The sequence below is a fragment of the Pholcus phalangioides genome, unplaced genomic scaffold (assembly GCF_987345545.1).
Source record: "Pholcus phalangioides strain wild (caught in Gottingen) unplaced genomic scaffold, Ppha-v1.0 ptg000001l_1, whole genome shotgun sequence".
NCBI classification, from domain to species: Eukaryota; Metazoa; Arthropoda; class Arachnida; order Araneae; family Pholcidae; genus Pholcus; species Pholcus phalangioides.
Window position 1 is genome coordinate 3,760,520 of NW_028301594.1, and position 24,407 is coordinate 3,784,926.

At 34.8% G+C, this 24,407-nt stretch overlaps 2 protein-coding genes across 2 annotated transcripts in view; one reads left to right on the top strand and one right to left on the bottom strand.

Moving 5' to 3' along the window:
- lwr (ubiquitin conjugating enzyme lesswright) lies at positions 1-18,031 on the bottom strand. The gene is made up of 6 exons (XM_089238901.1): positions 17,639-18,031; positions 16,600-16,683; positions 13,940-14,012; positions 7,027-7,136; positions 3,308-3,387; positions 1-343 (listed from the first exon to the last, which is right to left on the bottom strand). Exons 1-6 carry the CDS (start codon positions 17,702-17,704, stop codon positions 277-279), a joined length of 480 nt encoding a protein of 159 aa, XP_089095027.1. The 5' UTR covers positions 17,705-18,031; the 3' UTR covers positions 1-276.
- Positions 18,032-18,480: 449 nt separating this feature from the next.
- Positions 18,481-24,407, top strand: part of LOC149089705 (ankyrin repeat and FYVE domain-containing protein 1) — a 44,352-nt gene continuing 38,425 nt past the window's right edge. The window contains exons 1-2 of the mRNA XM_089239027.1: positions 18,481-18,515; positions 20,588-20,774. Coding sequence (XP_089095153.1) covers positions 18,506-18,515; positions 20,588-20,774 — 197 coding nt within the window. The 5' untranslated portion in view covers positions 18,481-18,505. The remainder of the gene's footprint in view (positions 18,516-20,587; positions 20,775-24,407) is intronic.

A 24,407-nucleotide genomic window follows, 5' to 3' on the forward strand; every position in this document is an offset into this window, starting at 1 on the left:
TTTCACATCCAATCGCTACTTTATTTGTACAACTGGGAATGGAACATTAAAATTATAAATGTCACTTGCACAACATCAATAAGACCTGTAAAATGAGAAATATTAAACATGTTCATGAAATATTCCAAACACTATCTTAACTCCCGACGTGCAGAAGAAAATAAGTCCCCAGAGTTCTTGAAAGGAAAAAAAAAACACACAAACATGGAAGTACCATGAAAATAGAGATGACTGCAAATAACCTGCAAGAGTTGGAGAGCAGAATTGTGGCAGAGTTTACTCCTGTGGGGCCATATGCTTGGCTTGAGCTCTCACTCGTTTTTCATACTCCAGGCGGTTCTGGCTATAAACGGAAACTGCATTTAATAATATGCAAAGCAAAACTTCGATTTATAACTTCATTTTTCTAACAGTTGATTTTATAAATACAACAGCCATTCCCAAAGCAATGAAAGGAGCAGTTTGTTTTCATAACATAGCTATGTATTAAGTGAAAATGCACATAAAAATGAATAAGCATTAAAAGATATACAAGCAATAAAAAGTTAGAAAAAGCACAACCTTGTAACTGATAACAAGTATGAATATGGGCCATTATTATATGGATCTCATAAAAATTATAAGACTTATAGTTAGCATATTTGCTAACAGTAAGTTATTATTAGCAAATATACCACTGCTTTTATTGTGAAATAATCAGTTGATTCATTCATGAAAGAAAAAAGTATTAAAATAACAAATACTGCCATTTCCTGCCTGGAATTGGCAGATTACAGACAGCTGATTTCATCTGCAGCTTTTTCGAAGTGAATACATCTTATAAATTGGGTTTGAGAGGCTCAGCCCAAAGTAAAGTAGGTCAGATTTGAAATCAAAATAACTTGTACACAACACATGCAAGGACAGTGTTTAATATATTTTTACAACGCAAAAGAGAATTCATTGTATCTGATAAAAGGAGTCTGGCCCCAGTGTAATATGGTATAACTTAGCGGTTCTCAACCAGGGCTCCGTGGTGACTCAAGGGAAATAAAATAAATCAGTAAATTTGATAAATAAAAAAAAGAAATCTGCAGGGGGTCCGCCATAAAAATTATATCAAAAAGGGCTCCTCGAGTCAAGTAGGGCTCAGACACAGAAATTATATATTGAAAAGGGCTCAGCGAGTCAGCGAAAAAACGTTGAGAACCGCTGGTATAACTTAATCAGATGATACAATAGTGTCACAAAATAAATCTAAAATTGTATTTACAAAAAAAAAATAAATAAAACCTTGAATTCTTGTGTGCATTATGTAACACAATATAGATGTTTCTAAAAAGACAAAATGAGGCTAATAAATGGTTTGAAAACACCATAAACACATTTAAGTGAATAGGATGACTTGTCAGAATTCTGAATAAGTCCAAAATAACAAATGTTGCAACAACAGAATGTTATGTGTAGAACCATATAACTTTCAAGTACAATTTTGTTGAAAATTCCAATCAAATTTGTCTGAATTAACACATTGCAAACTACTGTTTTTGAAGTCTTTTCGTTAACATGATATATTCAAGTTGAAAATTTGTGGCTGTGTTTTTTTCTAGCAATGGGAATAAAAATATTTTTTAAAAACTATAATTACATGTAGACTTTTTTTAATTTAGAAAAACGTAAACAACAACTCCTTTTCATTTCTAAAGATTTAATTATTGGTGATGAAGGTAACAACCAGAAGTTTTCTTATGGAGATTATAAAATTGTTTTTTGTCTCAAAATTGCAAATTTTCCATAAGCGGATTACAAAGTGACTCAGCTTATAAACAGGATATCATTGCAAAAGTAATTTTTCGAAACAATTTACCCTGGTTATGGACAAAGACAGTAATCATTCACAGGTTATTAACAGCATCTCTATTAAGTAATCAGCAGGGGTGGGAAGTGATGAAGTCCATTTCGGAGCAGATATTTAAATCGGAGCAGTAAAAAATTGAACTAACAATAACATTTTATAAAATAAAACAACTGCACTGTTTTTTGTTATCGCAAACATCTTTTCATCAGCTTGTTTGAAAGAGCAGTTGCAATAAAGATTTTCACACCAGTCTATTTAAGATGACACTTTTTGCTTACTGAGGGCACTATTTGCTGTTTGGAACAGCAGCAGTTTAAATAAGCTAAAAATGTTCTATAAGTTTTAAATTTTTTATACTCTGAAAGAAATTGTTGCAAAATGGGAGAGAATTTCGGAAGATTCAGCACTTGTTATTTGGCGAGATTGGCAATTTGACACTCATTATTTAGCAACATTGGAGATTTAACACTCACTATTTGGCAAAGTTGCTAAATTAGAATTAATAATTCTGTGGACTTGCTCTTTTACTCGCAGAATGGAATTTTTTTTTCACGAAGCATCAGGATTTGACACAATGACGATCAACTGTAGTAATTTCTGCTGCTTGCAATGGTGACATTTTTTTAGAAAATGGAAACTGACTCACATTTGCTCTTTAAAGCTAAAAGAAAATTGTAAACCATCTTCAGCTGCACGATCAGTTATTATTGGGGTTTTGCAATGGAAAGCCAGATGAGAGGGCGCAGTTATCCCAATCCGATTTTTGGGGTCAAAGTTGAGAGCAGGAACTTGCCAGGAAAATTTAGAAAAATTAAAAAAAAAAAAAAAAAAGCAGCTATTTTCTCTCTAATTTCGCAAACTTTCTGGACTTCCGGCAACTCTTTTAATGAGAGACCAGATGGATTATTGGTTTAACATGCTTGTAGCAATTTAAAAAAATTGTCTTGGCTAAAGTTGAAGGGTAAATAAAAATTACATATTTTTTGATCAAAAATTTTAGTTCAAATGTAAAAAATATATGTCATGCTTACAAAGTGTGAAAAGGATATATGATTAACCCACGAGTTTTTCCCCCAACACTGTATTTTACAGTTTAATTAAAATACTTTCAAACAGAGAACACTATTTTTCAAGGAGATAGCATGACTACAGCAGAGGCGAGGAGGTTGTGAAGAGGAGAGAAACACGCTATTCTTGGAAAGAATCGTTTTGCAGTAAGCAAAAAAAATTTTTTTGTCATCCTTTCCAAAATTCTGTGCATACTGAGGCAAAATTTGCTATTTTGGCTATTTGGCGCAGAAAAATTCGAAAACACTATTGGAGTAGGATGGCGCAACGTGTTAATTTTGCTGCAAAGTTCCCACCCCTAAATCAAGGATAACAATTGACATATTCAATCATTTTTGATTAATCAGGTAGACCCAGTTACATGCAAAAAAAATCATTCAATTACATTTGATGACTACTTACCAGTAAATTGTGTATGCCTCAGCTTGAGCAGGATCCTTGATGTTTGGCTCATTCAACAGATCTTGGATTCCAAGAAGAATCTATATAAAATTTAAACAAGATAAGTACTGATGTACCACACATACACATAATACTTTCACCTAACTACGGATTATTCAGCAACATTTACTTATCAGTTACTACAGTATCTACTTATTATATACTAAAAAAATTCAAAATGTAAAAAAGCAATTCCAACATTTCCTGTACATCTGTGAAAATACTTATATGATATGCGATTTCCGGACCAGCCCATCTTTTATATTTTATTACTCTTTTGATCTTTTTTACTTTCGATTCAAAATTTTTTCATTACGTAGGTCATTTCATAACTAATGCACACAAATCTTTTGTTTACTTACGTGTTTATCTTTTCATACTGTCTATTTATAATCCTTCAATATAGTGTTTCTGCTTCACAATGACAGAGTCCCAACGTCTGGGAAGCTTTACTATTCCATCTTATACACCATCTCTTTTCATCTGGTGAATGGCGGCAGCAAGCACTTCCAGAGAAGGAAAATAACATTCACACATCAGTTTTTCAACTTTGGGAATAAGTAAAAGTCTGGTCGAATCATGCCCACACTGTAGGGTGAATGAGGTAAAACACCCCAACTGTATTCACACTGCTTTCATTTATGACAATAGCAATGTATAGACGAGCGTTGTTATGAAGAGTGACTGACATAGCCTCGAGCTTCAAAGGTCAGGTTTCGTGCATTTCTGTTCAGTTTTTGAACGAATTCACTATAAAACATTGGTCCACTATGGAACATTGGAACACTATGTCCCTTAGTAAGCATGGAGCTCTATTTGTCATGATCTGGGCCTGAATATTGAAGACATTTGCATCTTTCTGATTTTTTTATTATTAGGGCATTTTTTGGGGGATTTTCAGAATATTTTTTCATTTTTTAAATTTTGACTATGGAAAGCAAGGCTGTAGTGAGAGAGCAACTTGGGAGGTCTGGTCTCATCCCAGAATGTGAGAAAAAGACTGAACAAAGATAGGAAAGATGGCCAAAACTGTATTGTTTATCATTTTGCCCCTGAACAAAATTTATGACAACTGGCCCAATGAAAAGGAAGAATATTGAATTGATGAATGAATTGAAATTCAGCACTTTTCAGAAAGTAAAATAAAAGATGCCTTTTTTTTTAAATCCATAACTGTGGGTGTACACTGGATTTTCTGGGGGGGGGGGGGGGAAGAAAGAATTAATTTCTTTTCTTTAACGCAAAAAACCCTACTGCCCCCCTCCCCCCCATCAGATTTTTCACAAGCCACTCAATAGTAAATTTCTTGTGAAAAACAAAAATAAGAATCGTCTCGGGTCCACAGGCAGTAGCCTTGTCAGCCCCAACTGATGTTCCTAACAGATTCATGAATTACAACTCATTTATTACAAAATGTTATTTTTGATAAAATCTAAACACTAAGAAAAAAACATTACATATTATTGCTGGCGAAACTTTTCATTTCTCGACTTTTAAACATAACCAATTCTTCAAGAGAACTTAGTTTTATTATTTCGATGGAATTTTCCCCAACTTTTAGGGCATCTTTCAGCCATTTTTCAAGATTTTTTTAGGGCAACAACATCCAGGCCTTGGTCATGATGATTTTGTGGTGATCATAAGCAACTGTTTTATAAGCAACATTTAACCTTTGATTGAACTCGGCAAAATATTTTTTGTCTTGCGGAACTCTGACCTCTCCATTCGTTGAACTGCATTTCACACTGGCCATACTGTACTAAGGTCTACTGTTAAATCACAGCAAACTTTCCTTGAAGCACTGAAAATTTACACCACAAAAATTTTAGATTTAAATATATGATTTATGATGCTCAACACTCACAGTACCAGAGACTAGTGTAGGCTTCATTTCTAACTTGTGTTACTAAAAAAGAAATTAATGCTATCGATTAAACAAAAACCATACACTTCTTCCCAAGCCTTGAACTACACACGATGTAATTTTCACGATCATTGCATCATTCACTCTGCAGTGTTGTCAACCTGTGCATTACTTATGGAATGACCCTCATATACTTTTATTTGTTGCTTCTCATTACTAATGATTTTTACGTACCTATGAGTAACTTACCATGCACCCCCCAGGGATACATGTTTCACAACTTAAGAATCACAGCACCAGAATGATGGAAGTAATACAAGTCATTGAGAAACTATATTGATATTGAGCTTATATTAACCATAAATGAGCTTTAAACTGTTACATGCTATCAGTTAGTGTCTTTCAACCATTTTAATTCAAAAAAAAAAAAACCTTCAAAAAATTCACAAAACTTTTCGTAAAAGCATGCTTCTCTTTTAGATGAATATGCAATCAAATTTTTATGTCTAATTTCTGACTACAGAGGATATAGCAAAAAGTTTATTTCTTAAATTTCAGCATACAGAGAAACCCTTCTTTTAACAGCCACCCATTTTAAAGTCAAATAATTTCCTGGGAAAAGCTGTATTTAAAGTATGCAGTCCAAACCTCTGTTTAATGATAAACTTGAGATATATGGTCACATTTTTTGTTTGAATATTCTTCCTCTCGTAATTCATCCCATGAATTTCCCCCATAATGAAGCTATACGTTATAAAGCTTCAAAAGTTAGTTTTTATCTCTTGTGGCCGATTCAAAGCCACGATCTACTCAATAACACATTTCTCTGACTTGGAGGGAAATGTAATGAATTTTAACAAAAAAGTTTATATGTTTTTATTCTAATTCAGTTTAAAAAATATTTGTTAACTCCAGGATGAGAGCCAATGTTTAAGCAGTATTATGAAAAATGAGAACAATTTATGCTTAAAATAACATGTTTTATCCAATTTTATCAGTTTCTTGTATGAAATAATAGTTGGCTTATATGAATCTGTGGCATTTCTACAGAAAAATAATGTTTTCCTGGATGTGGCTTATACCCACACATTATTCACTGGAAACTACCATGATTTCTGTTTGTTCTATTTTAAATTAAATTGCATAATTGTCAAAATTAAATGATTGTGTGTAAAACTTTCTACAAACTCTTAATAGTTTTTTTTAATGAAGAGCTATTTTGAATGCTTCAATAGGAATCTCCTATATCAGTCACCTCTTTTTTCATGAACAAATGTTTTTGCCCCTGCAAGTGTCCACAAAAGAGAAGTTTTCCTTTATATCTTTCTATGCCAGAGGTAAAGGGCACCATGTCATAAAAAGGAAATTTTTCAGACAAAAGCTGTTTAGCTGCTGTTGTGGTCATAGTGATGGACTTTCATAGAAGGGACAGGTTCAAACCCCACTGGCACCACAATGGTGATCAGTCTCAGAAAGCAACAAGCCTACAATTGTTTCATACTCTGCCTTGAAGCTGGGCTGGAAGAGATCTTGACTGCAGGATAAGTCTGGTGGCAGAGTCGCAGCATTCTCATTCAGGAGAGTCATTCTATGCATCTTGCTTGTATATGCATTTCCTTTTCTTTCTATGCATCTTGCTTGTTTTATAAAATAATAATCTGTTATTTATTAAAATAAAACTTAGTGCCTTGTGCCCATGATGTGTAGTGTGATGAAACTGCAAATTGTGTTATCCCAATATTGTTGGAAATAGACAGTGCTCTCTACCTCCAGCATACAGATATAAAACATTGCTAAAAACCAAAGGGTTACTAACTTGTTTGATCGTAATGGCAGGTCGCCAATCTTTTTCTTCATCCAACAACGACAAGCAAACAGTTCCAGAAGGGTACACATTCGGATGAAACAATGGAGGTTCAAACTTGCCTAAACATAACAAAATTTGTTTTAAAACTAATTTTTCAATTGTATGAAAAAAGCCATATGTCATATTAAACTGAAGCTTAAACTAAAACAGACACAAAATGAATATGTTCAACATAATAGAGTTGTCAGTGAAATAGCACCCATTAGTGCACATGTGCAGAACTTTCTGCTCAAGTACTTACAATTCAAAAGGTCAGCAAGTTTCAGATGTTTGCCTGCTTATTGTATGCAAGATTTTATAGTTCTTTTGATTTTTAACATGTTTCTTGTTTAAGTGAGTATTCCAATTACAAAGAAAAAACCTCAATTAAAACAGTATTTTATCGCTGGTCTTCATATTTTTCATAATGTTAACATATTCCATCTAAGACAATACATTCCTGTCCCCTTAGCCCTTATGCAGAATGTTTTGCAATGAGCTCTCAGCTGACTAAAGATTTTCTGCAATGGAAAATTCCATAATAGTGGTTTTATACTTGCAAGAGTTCTTTTCTTGAAGTTTTTACTGAGATTGTTCTACAGTAGTACTGATTGTTCTGTGATATATGTCAGAATTTTTTGGCATATACTGCTTTGGGTCATTGAGTATCGTTATAAAGCAATATCTCTGCTTGCAAATTTTTCATCCAAGGAAGACATTTTCTGTGATTTTTCTTCCTCGACTAACGAATATGGATTCGACTAACATTTAAGTTGATATGAATACATGCACTAACATAAAGCAGCTGCATCGTCCCCAAAGCCGAATCTTTTGCATTGTTCTGCAACAAGCCATCGGCGGACTGGAAATGTTCTGCAGTAAAAGTTCCCTAATAGTATTTTTTACACAACAGTGTTTTCTTAAAATTTCACCAGATTATTCTGCGGTAGAACTGATTGTTCTGCAACGTACATCGCAGATTGACATATTCTGCTTTGGGGTGCATCATGAGCTGAATTTTGGAGCCAATCATTATCAGAATGTCACTCAAGCCCAATTAACTCATGTCCAATTCTAAGTAACTTTTCAGATGTAATTCCCTTTCTAAAAGTTTTTGAACAATTTTTTGTGAAATGAAAAGATTCAGCTAATAGAAATACATTGGAAAGAAGGAAATGTTTTCAGAGCATGTATGCCTTTGAAAGAAATGTTTCAGTTGTCTAGAGAGACAATGACACTCTTGCCTGGAAACATGCCCTCAATGCAACTCTTATCAGACTGGTGATTTTAGGATCTTATCTTTCCCATTTGCATGCATCAGACACAGAAATGAACTCACAAAATCACAAACACTATGAATGGGTTATGTCAATACTGGCTTCGGTACATTGAAGCTTTTTTTTTTTGAAGGCGAGCACAAATCAGGGCTATCACCATGGGCAATTTACTAACTGGTGAATGTGCCGGAAGTGTAAGTATGTGCATCTAACAGTCTGAGTGTGTATCTAGAGTTGTGTATGATTTTTTAGTCCTGCCATATATATCTCAGAAGTGGATGAAATGTAATGACTGAATATTTGTACTGTTTGTAGGACTGTTGCTCTCTGTGGCGAGACTTTTTAACAGGGAGATCGGCTCGCATTTGCGCCTTGAAGTTGGGAACCACAGAAAACCAACTTCAGCCGACCACCACTGTGGTGACGGTGGGGCTCGAACCCAGGTCCTCGTGATGCGAGTCCGTCACTATGACCACTGGTACACTGAAGCTGGTGTCGTGCACAGTGTGTAAAATAAAAAGATCTTACACCTTCCTGTGAATTCTCATTTATCTAATTTCGAAGCTGTTAATTTTAGCCCTAGATCAGTTTGTCTTTCTTGCTGCACTCCTTGGTGTTTCAATGAACTTATCTTTAAATTTTGCCCACTACCTGGAATGAATTAAATGATTTTTAATCAAAATCTATAAAAAACTATGTTTAGGATAACAAAGATTTTAGCTAATTAACAATTATTCCAGAACTACTGCATTTACTTGTGTATAAGCTGACCCTTCTCACTTCAGGACAACCAAAACTGCAATAAATTGAAAACCTGTGTATAAGCTGACCCCCCAAAAAAATCCGCATATTTTAAAAGGGAACAAAATTTGTATATTTTCATGTAATAAAAGTTGCAATGGAAAAATTATTTAAACTTTCTGATCCAGACATGCCAACTTTAAGATTTGAAATCCTGAGATTCTCCCAAGAGTAGAGGAGGGACCCCCCTGGGATGCTATCAGTGATGGATAATCTTGGGTATATTAACTCTTAAAAGCAGTTGTATATATATTTTTAAGACATTTAATCAGAGAAAAGAATTAAACAATACTTAAAAATATAAAGACGTTGACAAAAAAAAGCTCAGGTGGCATCACATATCACATGGTTGTATAATCAATACTTCCGTTATTGTTTGTCACATGGTTGTTAATCAAAGAGGCTTAATTCAGCTTTGTTATTAGAATTACACAGGGATTTTTGCAATCAAGCCCATCCCTTGACATTTGCTGATAAGCACTAAGTAACCGAAGTCATGTCGTTGCGGTTTACTTAAATGTGGTCGCCAAGACCTTGTTTGATGGCTTTGTTCAACAGTACTAAAATCGTGAACCAAATAGGTAGATTCAGCTAGAACCCCTAGAAAATGCTATGTAAAGATACCATAGGTTCAGCGAACTATGGCTGCACTCTATACGTGTTTTCCTCAACACAATGTCATTGACATCACAATGGCGTGAAAGCTCAAGGAAAATCTAAAAAAATTTCTATCTAAAACAAATCAATGAAAATTTCTTCCATATTTAATTTTCTGCCAACATCTAGAGAAATTTTTAGCAAATCCAGAGAGCCAGAGGAAAGGTAAAAAATTCAGTCTCCCGCCTAACTCTGGAGAGTTTGCAGGTCTGCTGATCCATATTTCTCCTGATTCTCCAAGCTCTACACCAGGCATCTTCAATCCCTTGCTCGTTAAAGCACCCAGAGTGCTTGATGCTGGGATCTGATTTTGTGAGCACTTGATCAACGTAACACATTGTACAAATCATACTGAAAAATTTAAATCATCCCGATTCTATGCATTGGTATATCAAACTTGCTGTAAGGGTGCTCCTCTTTTGATGATGGGTTCAGGCAGTACTCACAACTAGAAAAAGGTTCAAGACACTTCTGCTTTACACCAGTGATTTCCAACGTGGGCGTGAATGCCCCCTGGGGGGACGATGGAATGTTCCGGGGAGGGGTAGAAGCTATGGGTATAACATAAGATTCTATGGGTTAGATTGTGTTGGGGCGATGGGAGAAAAACATTTCTGAAGGGGGGGGATGGGACAAAAAAGGTTGGAAACTATGCTCTACACTATAGCTTCCCCAAGTTTTTGTTCTATTACCTCTTTCATTAGAATTTTTTTTTCCTCATTGCCCCCCCCCCCCTCCGACTCAAGTGAGCTCATAGGATCCTATGTTATACTTGTAACTTCTATTGTGCCCCGGACCGTTCCATTGCGCCACCAGAGAGAAATATTGCCCACTTTGGGAAACACTGCTCTACATCGAAAAGCCAAGTCATCATACAGTGTGACATCTTCGTTTTCATCTTCAACTGTTCAAAGAGAAGGTCATCTTCCATTCCATACACTGCATTAAAAAATAATTTAATAAAGGATTTAATGATTTCGATGGAAACAGAGTTCCACACTTTGTGAACCCACTGGCCCACCAAGCCCGTGCCAAATTTCTTTAAGGCACGCTTCTTGTTGTTTCTTCATCTTTGGAACTCACTCATTCGCTCCATAAATTCCTTTAAAAGGCTTGTTAATGCTCACACCCATAGACATATGCAGATTTTTTTTTGGGGGGGGGGGGGGGGTTCAAAATTTTTTGGTCTTCTGAAGGAAGTTTTTTTTAACGTTTTTTTCTGCACAAAAACACTCATCTCGGCTTGGGGTAATAACACTAATCTTACTCGCCAATGCTCTCACCTAAAGGCCGTATAAAACCAATGTTACTCCACAGAGTATCGAAGACAATGTTTTTAGTTTTTTTGCTTTGGCTAACATTATAGGTTCTGTAGGGTTTGAACAGCTATAAAAATTGCTCCACTGATTGAGACACCATCTAAAGTAGTTTAATGATGTCTCGGATCTTCAAGCTAGACAAGGCGGAGGCCATGTAGCATTCAGTAAAGTTTAAGTCAATATTTTCTCAAAAAACTGACGAGTGTATATGCCGAACCCAAAAATTTGTTTTTGTTGAAAAACAATTTTCAACAACAAAACTGTGGGGTTTGACGAATTCTCAAAGATCGATTTGCGCCTGCTTAACATTAGCAAGGAGGAATAGAAAGCCAGCATACAAAATACACAATGTGACAAGCGTTTGAATTCATATGTTGACTGTAAAAACGTAATGCTACAATGTGTTTCAGTAAAATAGTGTTCCATAATAAAAAAAAACACCTTTGTTGGTTAATTATGAAGTGGGTATTGCATTTTGGAAATCTCTTGTATATCAATATAAAATAAAAGTTTGAAGCTTGATTTACTTTGTTCATACAGATGCAGATCATTAATAAAATATGAGTACAGTACATACAGTACAGTGGAACTTTGATTATCGAGTGGTTGGCATAACAAGAGAATTTTTTCGCTCTGTCAAAGAGTGATGATTCAAATTACGAGCAAAACATTTTTTCACTTTATTATTTTCACATCATAACTTAAATAAGCAAAAACCAATGGTTTTTTGTTTTCATCCACACATGTACTGTGGATTTTTTTTTTTTTTTAAATTGAACTGAATGCAACACATAAAACATACAATCAAAACAGAGAAAAACAATAAAACTCTACAAAAAATAATATTACGATGACACAGACACTTATATTGACCCCAAGGGACTATCAGTCCCTTGGGGTCAATATAAGTTAAATCAAAGAGTTAATTGAATTATGCAGCCTTGTTACAATAATAATTGGTTAATATTTTATAGTCGTATATATATATATATATATATATATATAATTAAATATAAACACATAAAATTAGTCAGTTGACGAACACAGAATTCATGTACAATGTGTATTCATGTACAAAATGTATTCGTCTGAGGAAGAGAAAAGTGTCATCCCATAGCTGCCAACTTTTGAAAATGAAAATTCGGGAGATTTTCGCGCAAACCCGTATTTTATGCTAAAACCACTCCCTAATAAATATAATAGGGATTTTTCCAAATAAAATAGGGATTTTCCAAATATAAAAGTTAGAGCGTAGGGAATAAAATACCTACTCAAAAACTGAAGTCAAATTAAAATAGGGATTTTACACACATGGAAGTTAAACCCTTGGGAATAAAATTCATACGCAAAAAAACAAGTGAAATTGGAGGCCAAAACTTCAATGATGTAAAAATAAATAGTGTTCAATCAGAAACGCTGTGAACAAACATTCTGAGCGAATGACCCCAAAATCATCGGAAGATGAAGGAAAACACCGTCAATTTTTGAAGAACACTGACTTTTTGTGACACTTGCTTGATGTTTTTTTTTCACTTCACGACTGATGATGGCAGTCTTTCCATGACCGATGTTTATGTCCGTAACACAACTTGTACACAAAGGAAAAGTCGGCCCTCTTCTGGAACGTTTGATGAAAGGAAATTCATCGGAATAAGTATCTTTAAAATTGATTAAATATGTTTTTGCTTATCAGTATTCGTGTTTTGTTATATGGCACGTTATAACAAAAGAAATTTTGACCACATGCGCGTGACTATAATCTTCAATTATTATCCAGGACTATTGGCTGCTAAGCCATTTCCCTGCACGATAAGACAAACAACTTTCTTGTTACCATCAGAGGGTTTGTAAAACTTCCTTAAAAAGGGAATTTCCCCATTTACGACGTGTGACGTCATTTCGAAAGGGAAAAAAAGATGCCCCACAAGAAATTCCTTAGGGATTGTTTTCATAAGCGGGGATTTTTTTTAATGAAGTAGGGAATTTTAAGGGACAACTAGGGATTTTTGTGATTTTCGTAAAAATTCGGGAGATTTAAGAACTTTTCGGGATGTCGAGCGATGAAGCTAAAATTCGGGAGATTCCCGAAAAAATCGGGAGACTTGGCAGCTATGTCATCCTCATTTCAAATGAAGTTGGAAAGATTGTAAAATGTGGAAATCTGCAAAATTTTATAGAGAAGAACCGATCAAATAAAGTTATAGCAGTGAGAGCAACAAATCTGGCTAGTGTGACAATGCAACTTCCCATTTCCCAGAAATCTTAAAAAAAGAGGCAAGAGCAAGAATCATTGGATATTTTCTTCCTCAAAGTCACACACACAAAAAAAGTTTACAGACAACGTAACAAGTTGTCCTAAATGATAGTCTTTCTCTCTCACTGTTTAGAGTAAGTTAATTTGTAAACGATTATCATATTGTACATTTATTTATGGCATAATTGTATTATTTTATAGTACTATTTTTTATTATTGTATTCTATTTAGTGATTGAATGCTGTTTTTTGTTTTTATTAGTCATATTTATATGAATGAATAACTGTGGAAGGAATTATACGGGTTTACATTATTTCCTAAGGGAAAGTTTGATTTGATATATGATTTTGACAATGAACATGTTTGCAGAACACCAAAGTTCCATTGTAACTTGAATTCAGGAATCAGTAATTCATCATTCAAAACACTATCGAGAAGACTAAAAGTAACAGATTGGGAACACAAAAACATTCCTGCAAATTTTGAAAGCCACTAATGACGTAAATAATTCAATAAAATAAGGAGGGGAAGAGAAAAAATATATTTCAAAAATCACTGTGCTAATTCATACTTACATTTAGGTGGTGTAGAAGGGTAATCATCCTTGAAAATCATCCTCAATTGATACAGACCTCCTTCCCACGGAGTCTGAGAATAAAAACAAATCAATAATAATGTTAAGTACAAGTATTGATTGTTAGTGAATAGACTAGCAATATAACCGACAAATACTTATAGGTTTTTGCTTGAGAGAAGCACAGACCACTCGTTACATTTCTTTTCCACCCCCTCCACGAACTACAGTGAATCCTGATAATGAACTTTTTTTTAACCGTCATGACAGAACGTTATAAGCAGGAAAATGCTGTAATGGGAAATTCTTAATGAGTATTAGCGAGAGTTGGGATCATGAGAATGTCGTGCTAAATGGGAACGTGATAATTTCCTGTCGTGCGAAGTTCTGCAACATACGTCGAAGAACAATCAATGCCACAGCAGAACAAGCAGGAAAAATTTTTAAGGAAAATGTGGAAAACACTATTACAGGAATTTTTACTGCAAAACATTTCCATTCAGCCAAGGGTTCGCTACAGAACAATGTAAAAAATTCTGCCTTTGGAAGCAGAATACACTAAATGTTTTCACATCACAATAGATCTTCACTTTCTTTAATCTCTGAGGCTTTATTCACCACTAGAAGACCTTTCCCCTCCTCCCCCCAACACTTATACCATATTTTGGTTTTGTATTAAAAATTTTTACATGACAGAGCATATACTTCTGCATTCATATCTTATACAGGGAGTCCTGTAAGTGCTAATGTGGCCTTTACCTCAAACATTCGTTGTAGAGGCATGGTTTCAATTCACAAAATGCTCAAAAGAAATTATCCTGTACCAGTTTTCAGAGTGAAAATACAGTATAACGAAATAATAAAAAAAAAAATCTGAATTCTTTATACAGTCCCCCCTGTGTTCTAACTACCATTCAGAAAGTTATTGCCCCCCTCCTGAGTCCAACAGAAAAAATTCCATGTTTCTAAGTGCAATATTTGCGGAGATATATGAACAAAAAAATCTGAGAAAATTTATGTGAAATGGCAGCAAAAACTAACGGACACGTTCTTTTCATTTATGCTGTCCTTTCCCAACTTATTTCAAATTTGAATATCTCAGTGAATAGCCTATTGCAGTTAAAAACATAGGATCTCTATTGTTGGATTCAGGAAGGATGGGGCAACATCTTTCTAACTGGAATTAAGAGAACAGGGGAAATCATATAGATTTTTTTATTTTGTGTGTGAAAGTGCGACACTGCATTTTCACTCCCAAAACTGGTTCAGGGTAATTTATTAATGCCTTTTCAGAATTTTTGTAAATCGAAAACATGCCTACATGACGAACAGTTGAGATAAAAGCAGCATTAAGGCACGCACACATGCTGTATACTATACTACTTAACCCTTAACTGTACATGCAGGAAAATTTATGTTCTGTGTGTATGTGTGGCACTTAACTTATTTATGTTGTTAGAGTTATGCCTGTTTCATGTTTATGCTGGTGCGGCTACCTGTCTTTCATATTTTGAATTGAAGATAGTACATGCTCAAATTTTCACATTATACAAATATCATATATCAAAGCTCCCACTCAAAAAATTAGAAAAAGTAGGAAAATGTAAGACTAATAAGTAAGATGGGGGAAAGGTACCTCCTTAGACAACATAATCATAGTGTAATAAAATCCCTAAAAATTTTTTTTTTCATAGCACTGTTTAAGTATCCTGTAAGACTGACTCTAGCCGAAGCAAAATGACAAACTTGGTGACAAACAATTTTTGGCCAAAACAGGGTACTAGCAATCACAGATAATTCTTTTCCCCATCTCTCTTTCTCACAATATAAATTACTTTTTGGAGCCTTCCACAGTCTAGTCTGTCAATTCCCTTTAACAATGCACAGCAAATTATGAAGACATGCAAGTTTTTCAAGAATGATGCTCTTTCAAGAACGTTTCCAAAAGCACAGTGCAAAATGTGCGATTTACAAGATCCTGTGTAAATAAATCAAGGTAAACTGGATAGTTTTACTGTGTTGTCCATCCCTTTTTTGTAATCGGATCTGTTTACATTTTACTGTTCAGTGTGCCAGTGTAATCATTTTAGACAAATGAAGCACTTTCATTTCTACCTCTTTGCTAAGTATTGTAAATATTGTGTATGCCTCTGCATGCCATAAAAATATAGAAGACAATTTAATGCTATAAACCTAGAATAGGCCTATGTATCAAACTGCTTCGTAATGCAAACTGATGTTTCCCCTTTACGAAAAATGTGGACTAGGCCTATAAATTAGAATGATGAATGTTATTTATTGTCCAAGACCATGAAGTAGTAAATACAAAATTATTTTTTTTCAATCCAGACAAATTTTTAATGACTACTCCACCTGTTGAACCCTCAAACTAAGCAAATTAAAAATTAATAAAACCAAATGGGCCACATACACCCCTCCCCATATAACCTGAAAAATGATACAATTTTTGCTGAGAATGATTATAATCATTCTGTAGGAATGTAATCAAAACATGCAGCCCTGCACATAAGCCTTAATTATTCACTAATAATTCTTAAATTAATAAAAAAAATTTGAGGCAAAACAAAAAAAATCACACATAACCAGATCAAAAGGAACTGCACCAAGAAAAAATATAACAATATAAAAAATACTAATTACAGATTTCTTTCCTGGAATCGCACATTCCCAATTCATAAGATTGGATGTACCATCTGCATTTTTTGTCGGCCTGGCAATGAAACCCTGGAATATATAGATTTAAAATTATAATGTAGAACTCTGTTTCACACAGAAACAAACTTTTCCATTCACATAGTTAAAGAAACTGTTCTCTTTACACGGGAGAAACTTGCTTCGCAAGATTTTTCTTCTCATGCCGTGGAATATTTTGCTTCCCACTCAAAACTAAGGTCAGCGTTTCTCGCATTGTCTTGCTGGTGATGGTGGAATAGTGGGAAGGGATGGCACAGCCATCTTGATAATCAGTGCGCTTCAAGTGATGTTAAGGATCTCGCAAGCAAGTTCTCCCGGGATAAGTATTTATATGGTTCATTCCAAAAAAAGTGCACAAACCCTTTCTGAGACTAATTTTTTTTTACAAAACTTCGGAGCATTCTGGTAGTAATTTCAATTTTTTTCCAAAAGGTATTCATTTAATTGAGGGTGACTTTTAACTCAGCCACACTGGGAATGATACATTTCACTTAAAGGGGGGTGGGGGATTTCTTTGTAGCGATAACCCTAAGCATAAGGGTTTATCAAGGCCACCTTTACTCATACCAATTTTCTTGTCTTACTCTATACTAATTTCTTTAACCACCCATTCACTAAATTTAACACCCTGGGCTATAGCATGGTCAGCCCTGTTGTAAAACACTTCTGAGCCACCTAATGATTGCTGAACCCTGGGCGAAGACCCATTTCTCTAACACACTTTGTTTTTTTCCCCCCACTACCCAGAGTCGACTTCCTGGCAGTTTATTTATCTCCCACACACTACAAACAATCCCATGGCCCTCATGTGAGTTGATTTTTATAGTTTATGAACTTCGGTAATTCCAATTTATCGAACAATAAAAGACCATTATCTTTGATAAGAAAGCTTTTTTTTCGCTAATAACGATAAGAAATCCGTGAACTCAATTTCACGGGACTTCCTCTCTCGATTACCATTAAATTCAACAGTCATTCAACTTACGAAAGGGTGATCCTTTCTCCATGCTTTTCGTTCCTCGGCGAGTCTCGAAACAGCGATTCCAGACATTTTTCTTACAAGAGCTGTGTTGGTTAAATAAAGTTAATAAAATAAAATAAAAAAAAGGGGGGGTCGAATATGTTTTTCAATGGAGAGCCTCTCACAAGGGTTAACAATAAAAACCCGCCAAATACGATTTGTTTGTTCTTCAAGCAACGACGCGGAAAGAAATTAACGCCGCTGAACCACGCATTCAACAAACTAAAGAATAATAGTCTCTGATGAACCGGATTAATTCAGCGCCGAAACTATCAATCAAATAAATACAAGTAAGCGCATAAGTTACTTTCTACTTTTGCTGGGTACTTAAGGGGGGTTTTTGTCATTGAATCGTTGCCAATATGAAGTATCGAAATATTCATTAATTACGAGCGAAATTGTAAAGATTTGAAAAAAAAATTATTTGTCTCTGCTATTTTAATCATTTTATAAATAAACTAATAATATTAGTTTATGTTATTGATTTCATGAATTGATTATTTGATAATTTTATTTTGTTTGGAAACAATTCCTCGAAGCAATCCACAGATGACTGTTACATTCTAGTCACGAAAGTGATAGATGTTGAGGCAGCTCTTTCGTGACCATTATGATTAATATTTCCCAAACAGTCCCATATTTTTCCGTTATTTCGGGCATTCCGACATTTTTTTGTACAAAAAATATCCCTTCTTGTTTACGAAGATTATTCGAATTTTCATTTTTTTATTCCGATTTAAAATCGGAGCAAATCATCTCTAATAATCGTATATATATATTTAGGAAATTAATTCCTCATCACAAATTCTTACACCTCTCGGCAATACAAACATGGCTGATGGTAAGAGGAGTGTCTCCTATATTAACAACAATGATAATATTATGTGTACATCATAAGAAATTATTGATTTTAATGAATTTCATTCAATAATAAATTTTTTCGATATAACCTTTTTGAAATGAATGTGCTGTTTGAATTCCCCCATTATGATTTCTCTAATTTTTTTTTTGTACATTTATATGGATTCGGTTTGAATTTATTTCATTAATGTTATTGGTGCTTATTTTCTTGCAATTCATTATTTCTCAAATCAATATAAATGTTATAGCTAGGTTTCCATCTCTGGCCTTGTTGAGCCAACCATCCTAATTGGGGACACTTGAGCCCCAAGTTCAAAACCACCCCTCTTATTTATTTATACAGTATTCATTGGCCGGAGTCTGTTGGCCCGCAAGAAATGCAGATACTTTGCATTAAAAACAGTAAAACTTTATAGTGATTCATATATATATATATGTGGGAGAAAAAGATTAAAGTTTGTTCAAATACATAGCATCTGAAGCACAATCGTGACTGACAGGCGCCTTCAACCTTTGACACAGCACAGACCACATGTAACATTTTGATAAGGCCTGTGAGCCAATATGCTATACAGCAAAACCTGTATAATGATACCGTAGGGACCTGGGAAAAACTATTGTTATATTGTTATAGACAGGTTATCATTGTAGACAGTTTGAGCATTTGTGCTATTGGAACACAGAGAAATACAGGTTTCACTGTATTACACTCGCACGTTACCAAAGAGCGTGACAGGATATGACCCCACAGCTTTCAGCCATTGACACAGTGGGGACCATATGCAAAATTTTAATGAGGCCGATCGGGGGAGGGGGAATCACCCTTCTCAAGAACCAAGTAATATGGGGGAGAAGAGAGAGTCTGACTCGTAAGATACAGGATGATCCAATGTACCTACATAATATATTGCTTATCTGACACGTCACTCTGGATCCACCTGCTCCACTATATTCCCAACTGAGGATATCTGCCTTTTCATCATTCAAAGCTGCCTCCACTGTATTTGCTGCTGAAGATGTCTTCATTCACAGCCGAAGCCTCCTACTCTATTTGAATTTGAAGATGTCTGCCTCGGCTCCATTCGCAGCTGAAGATGTTTGCTCAGGTGCAGATCCAGAGGGAGAAACGATTGCCCCTGTCAAAAGTTAGATCTCTCCCACAAAATACAGGCTGACTTAAAAAAACGTTCGCAATTTGCCACTCTCAATACATCATTCTGAATCTGCCAATATGTTATACAGTAAAGCCTGAAAAATATTTTTTTGACAGGTTATCATTGTAGATAGTTTAGCGTTCATGTTATTTTCTAATGAATAGGAATTCTGCCAGGACCAAAGAAAATAGCATTATAAGCAGGTTTATCGTTATATGCAGGGTTCACTGTATTACGCTTGTTCTGAGTCAGGTTTAAACTAGATAAAAATTCCTTTCGCAAAAGAGTGAAAATTGGGGAAAAAGCTTTAGCAAAAATGCTACAATGCTAATGTAATGATTAATGGTTGGATGTCTACTCGTTTTATACCTCCTGTATGCATTTTTGCAAAAGTGGCTACTACTTTTTTCGTATTCTTAGATTTTCATTCGCATTTTGTAAAAAAAATGTGACTGTAACTTAAACCCTGCTCTGAGTGTATGTGTAACCCTAACGTACTTATGTCATCAGAGTAAGATTTTCTTATGTGCTAATGGCGCTGTCATCTGTCTTTAAAGTGAAAATGGGGGATGCCTGAATTTTCAGTGTCATGTAATTATGTTTCAAGGTCCATCTGCTCTCTCCAACGTGTGACTTTTTCAAATAAAAGACTGGCTCAAATTTGTGTCTCAAAGTTAGAAAGCGCAGAGAAAACCCACTTTTATCATTTTTTTATCATTACAGAAGGTATCGTCATGTAGGATTTTTACTGTATATGATTTAATTTTTGTTCATGGGGTCTTTGAGTACAGAAGATGCATTTTTTAAATTTTCAACTGTGAAAAATGCATCCTGGTGGCATACATCACTTATTGTTTCATTATTTTGAAATCATAATTTTCTCTCATCTACTCCTTAGAAGTGATAAAACTTCAACGGCATCTAAGTCTTCTTCGAGAAGAGTATGTGAAATTACAAGCAAAGCTTGCTGAAGTGGAAAAGAAATGTAGTATAGCATCTGCTTCTTCTGGTCATGTGAATGGTGATTCTTTCATCGAGCGTCTCCTAAAAACGGTTGCTGATTTATTTGACAAGGAATTGTACAGGTACCATTATATGTGCTTTACTGACTTTTACTGTTGGTGACAATTATGCTTTGCATATTGTGTATGTGGTTTTTTTTTTTTCAAAACCTTAATGTCCATGTAATTGCTGGGGTCTGTGACCTTCGGAGTAATGAGCCAAAGTTGCCGTTGTGTGATAGAGCCTGGGTCATGTGGGTTTGTAATCTCTATTCAATTTTGATTTGGTGGTTTAGTTTGCAGTGAAATAACCATGTTTTGAAATTAATGGTCAAGAGACATACCATCTCTTATGGAAAAAAATTTTTGATACATAAAAATCATTCTAAAAGGTTTTATGTGTTTTTTACTTAACATTCATTTCCAACGTATTTATTAGATATACCAAAGTTCATAAAAACATTATCTTGAGTATGTAGTTTTTATGGTTATTCCTTTTTAAATTTGATCATTGATAATCATTTTTTTCAAATTCAAAATAATGGAAATTTTGTTAGTGTCCTGCATTCTTAAAATAATAATACTCGTATAAAAATCAATTACCATGGTACAGTATCTCAGCTGATGAAGGTAATTTTTTCCAGAATCATATTAATTAGCTGAAATCCCTATTATCTAAAACACTATTGCCCATATGGACAATTGTGTTTTAACGATTCTGCCTGTGTTATAATATGCTTTAACCTCAGAAATATTCCTAATGTTAATGCATGTTATATCATTTAACTATATTGATCAATGCATTTCTTTGTCCTGTACATGGAGATGAAAAGATTAGCTCCTAGAACATTCACACTGTTCAGTTTGATGCTACAAATCTTGAATTGGAAGCACGTGCGCTCCAAAAACATAAGCTTTTTTTTCAATGTGTTTTCTTTTTCGCTGAATCTTTTATTTTACGTGAAACGGTTCAAAACTTTCAGAAAGAAAACTGGAGGTACATCTGGAAAAATATTCCAAGGTGGACATGAGTTAATCAGGCTTTAGTGATAGCAATTCTCTCTGATGATAATTAGCGCTATAATCCAGCTCATGACGCAGTTGTTTTATGTTTAGTCCAGGCAATTTGTGGATAAACCCTGGCGAAATTTCAACAGCTGCTTTGTAAATTGTTTCTCAATCAGAAATTATTACTGAACAACATATCCAAAATCAGACCACAAGAAAAAACCGATTTCAAAATGACAGAGTGGTTTTTTCTATTTTAGGCATAGGATGTATTACGGATGCAAACATAATGGACTGTCCTGTTTAACAGCTTGTGGGGTGTGCCAAATCAATGGATGAAAAAACTTCATTCTAACTATGAATCTCAAAATTATAGCAATAAAAGCAATATATTAGTTTATTTTCACAACTTAAAATTGAAGTATTTTCAAATAGTACACACACAAAAGTTCATATTCCTTTCAAACTACTGGTTAAAATCTTTTTTTTTTTTTGAATTTATATAGTTTATCATAGGCATAGAGCAATATGAGAAAAGGGAGAAGAAAAAATTACCACAAAGGGTTGAAAGAGATAAACAAACAAAAGTGGAGACAAAAGAAAGATTGCAGAAATATTTCAGTGAACCAAAAAAAAAAAAACGAATTAATCATTTTCATCACTTTGAGATTCATAGTTAGAAATGAAGTTGTTTTTCATCCATTGATTTGGCACAAATTGTAAAGGATTATGGAAAATTAGCAAGAAACCACGAAAATCCACCAATATAGGGTGTAAATCTTTTTTTCTTTTTTTGCTACGAAGATGAAAAAAAGTTGTTTTGATATCCCTAATCTTGCACACATAAACATGATTTTGAAATCTGGTTTTAGGACTGTGGTCCGATTTTAGTTAGATTGTTCAGTAATGATTTCTGATTAAGAAACAATTTACAAAACTTCTGCAATTTTGCCAGTGTCAAGGCTATTTTTATTAAGGTTTGTCTGGGCTAGTTAGTGCACACATCCATATCAACAGAAATGTTTGCTAGCCGAATCTGTATTGGTAAGTTGAGACAGAAAAATCATGAAAAAATTGTTGTTGCTGAAAAATGTACAACAGGGGTCTGTCCAGACTTTTTGCACAGGGTCCTATTTTTGTGAAAATGTACCTTATTTTTGTGAAAACGTTCAAAATAGCAGTGAAAGTAATACTAATTAAACAGCAACCTCATTTTCCTATTTCATTTCATTTTTATTATCATTTTCCTAGTTTTTGATGCACTCACAGCTTGTTTGTGTTTCTGGCTATATATATGCTTGTTGACACATCGTGTTGGGTGATCGCCAAATTGCACCCCTTGGTCAATCCAGGGTCCCTTATCAAAAAATGTAGAACATATTTTGCAAAGAAAGCCAGATGCAGAAATGCTGTAACATAGCCAACTGTGAAGCTTTTCAAAACGTGCGATGTTCAATAAATTCGGTACTTTTGGACCCATTTTTCTAGCTTCTGTAGATGAAATTTTCTTTAAATCCGGCTCTACCGATGAATTCGTAGCATCTTTCAGCGCTTCCGATAAATCAGCAATGTCTTCCACCGCTTTCGACGAATCGGTAATGTCTTTCGAAGAAACGGAATTGTCTTCCGCCACTTCCGATAAATCGGTCATCTCTTCTGCCGCTTCCGACGAATCGGCAATGTCTTTCGAAGAATCCGAAATGTCTTTCAGCGCTTCTGATAAATCGGTAATGTCTTTAGGCGCCTCCGATAAATCGGTAATGTATCGCGCCGTTTCCAAGGTTTCGACAGCGTGGTTCGAAACCGATGAAGGAAGCAATGTTTCAGTAATTTTTTCCGGGTTAGCACAATTGGAATTATCTGTATCTGACGTCTTTTTGGTGACGTTTTCAGATCCTCGTTTAAAAAACGATGTTATGGAGCTGCATCCCCGAACGTCAGTTGGCCGTATTTTTTTAATGTAGTAATCACTATTCCTTGAATTTCCACCTGTTGGTGGTCAACCACGCTTCATATTAAATTTTCAAAAATGAAAGCGCATAATCCAATTCTACAATAAGCATCAACTACACCGATTTTACGACTAACAAGAGGTTGTGATTCAAAGACCATTTGAGGAGAAGTGCAGGGCTAAAGCGTTTGTATAATGGCATAGGTTGTGCGATAAAATATCGGACGCGGTCAATCCGTGGTCAACCAGCGGGATGTCCTAACAAGAAGACTAGAAACAAGGAAAGCCCTCTCAAGAACTTCTATAGATAAGATTACTCATCTATGGGAGAGTGGGTGGTGGTGTTGGGCCAACAATGCATGCTTAAAAAAAAGATCAATGGCTTTCTATTACGACTAGGGTCATAACTGATAAGAATTTTGTCGCACAGCAGTCGCAAAAGTTCGTTTTTTACGACGTAATTTTCATGAAGGGTTCGTTTTCTGGAATTTTGTGATGGATCCGTTTATTATCCTCCAAATTTTGTGACACATCCTTTTTTTACCCCCGGAATTTTGTGAAGGGTCCGTTTTTTAGCTCCGGAATTTTGTGAAGGGTCCGTTTCTTAGCCCCGGAATTTTGTGAAGGGTCCGTTTTCCGGACCCAAATTCCGGCTGGACAGACCCCTGTACAAGTTCAGGCATTTGTTGGCTGAGGTATCGCTGTATTTTTGCTTTTAAAAAAAACACTATATAATTGTACAATACGGCAACCACTGT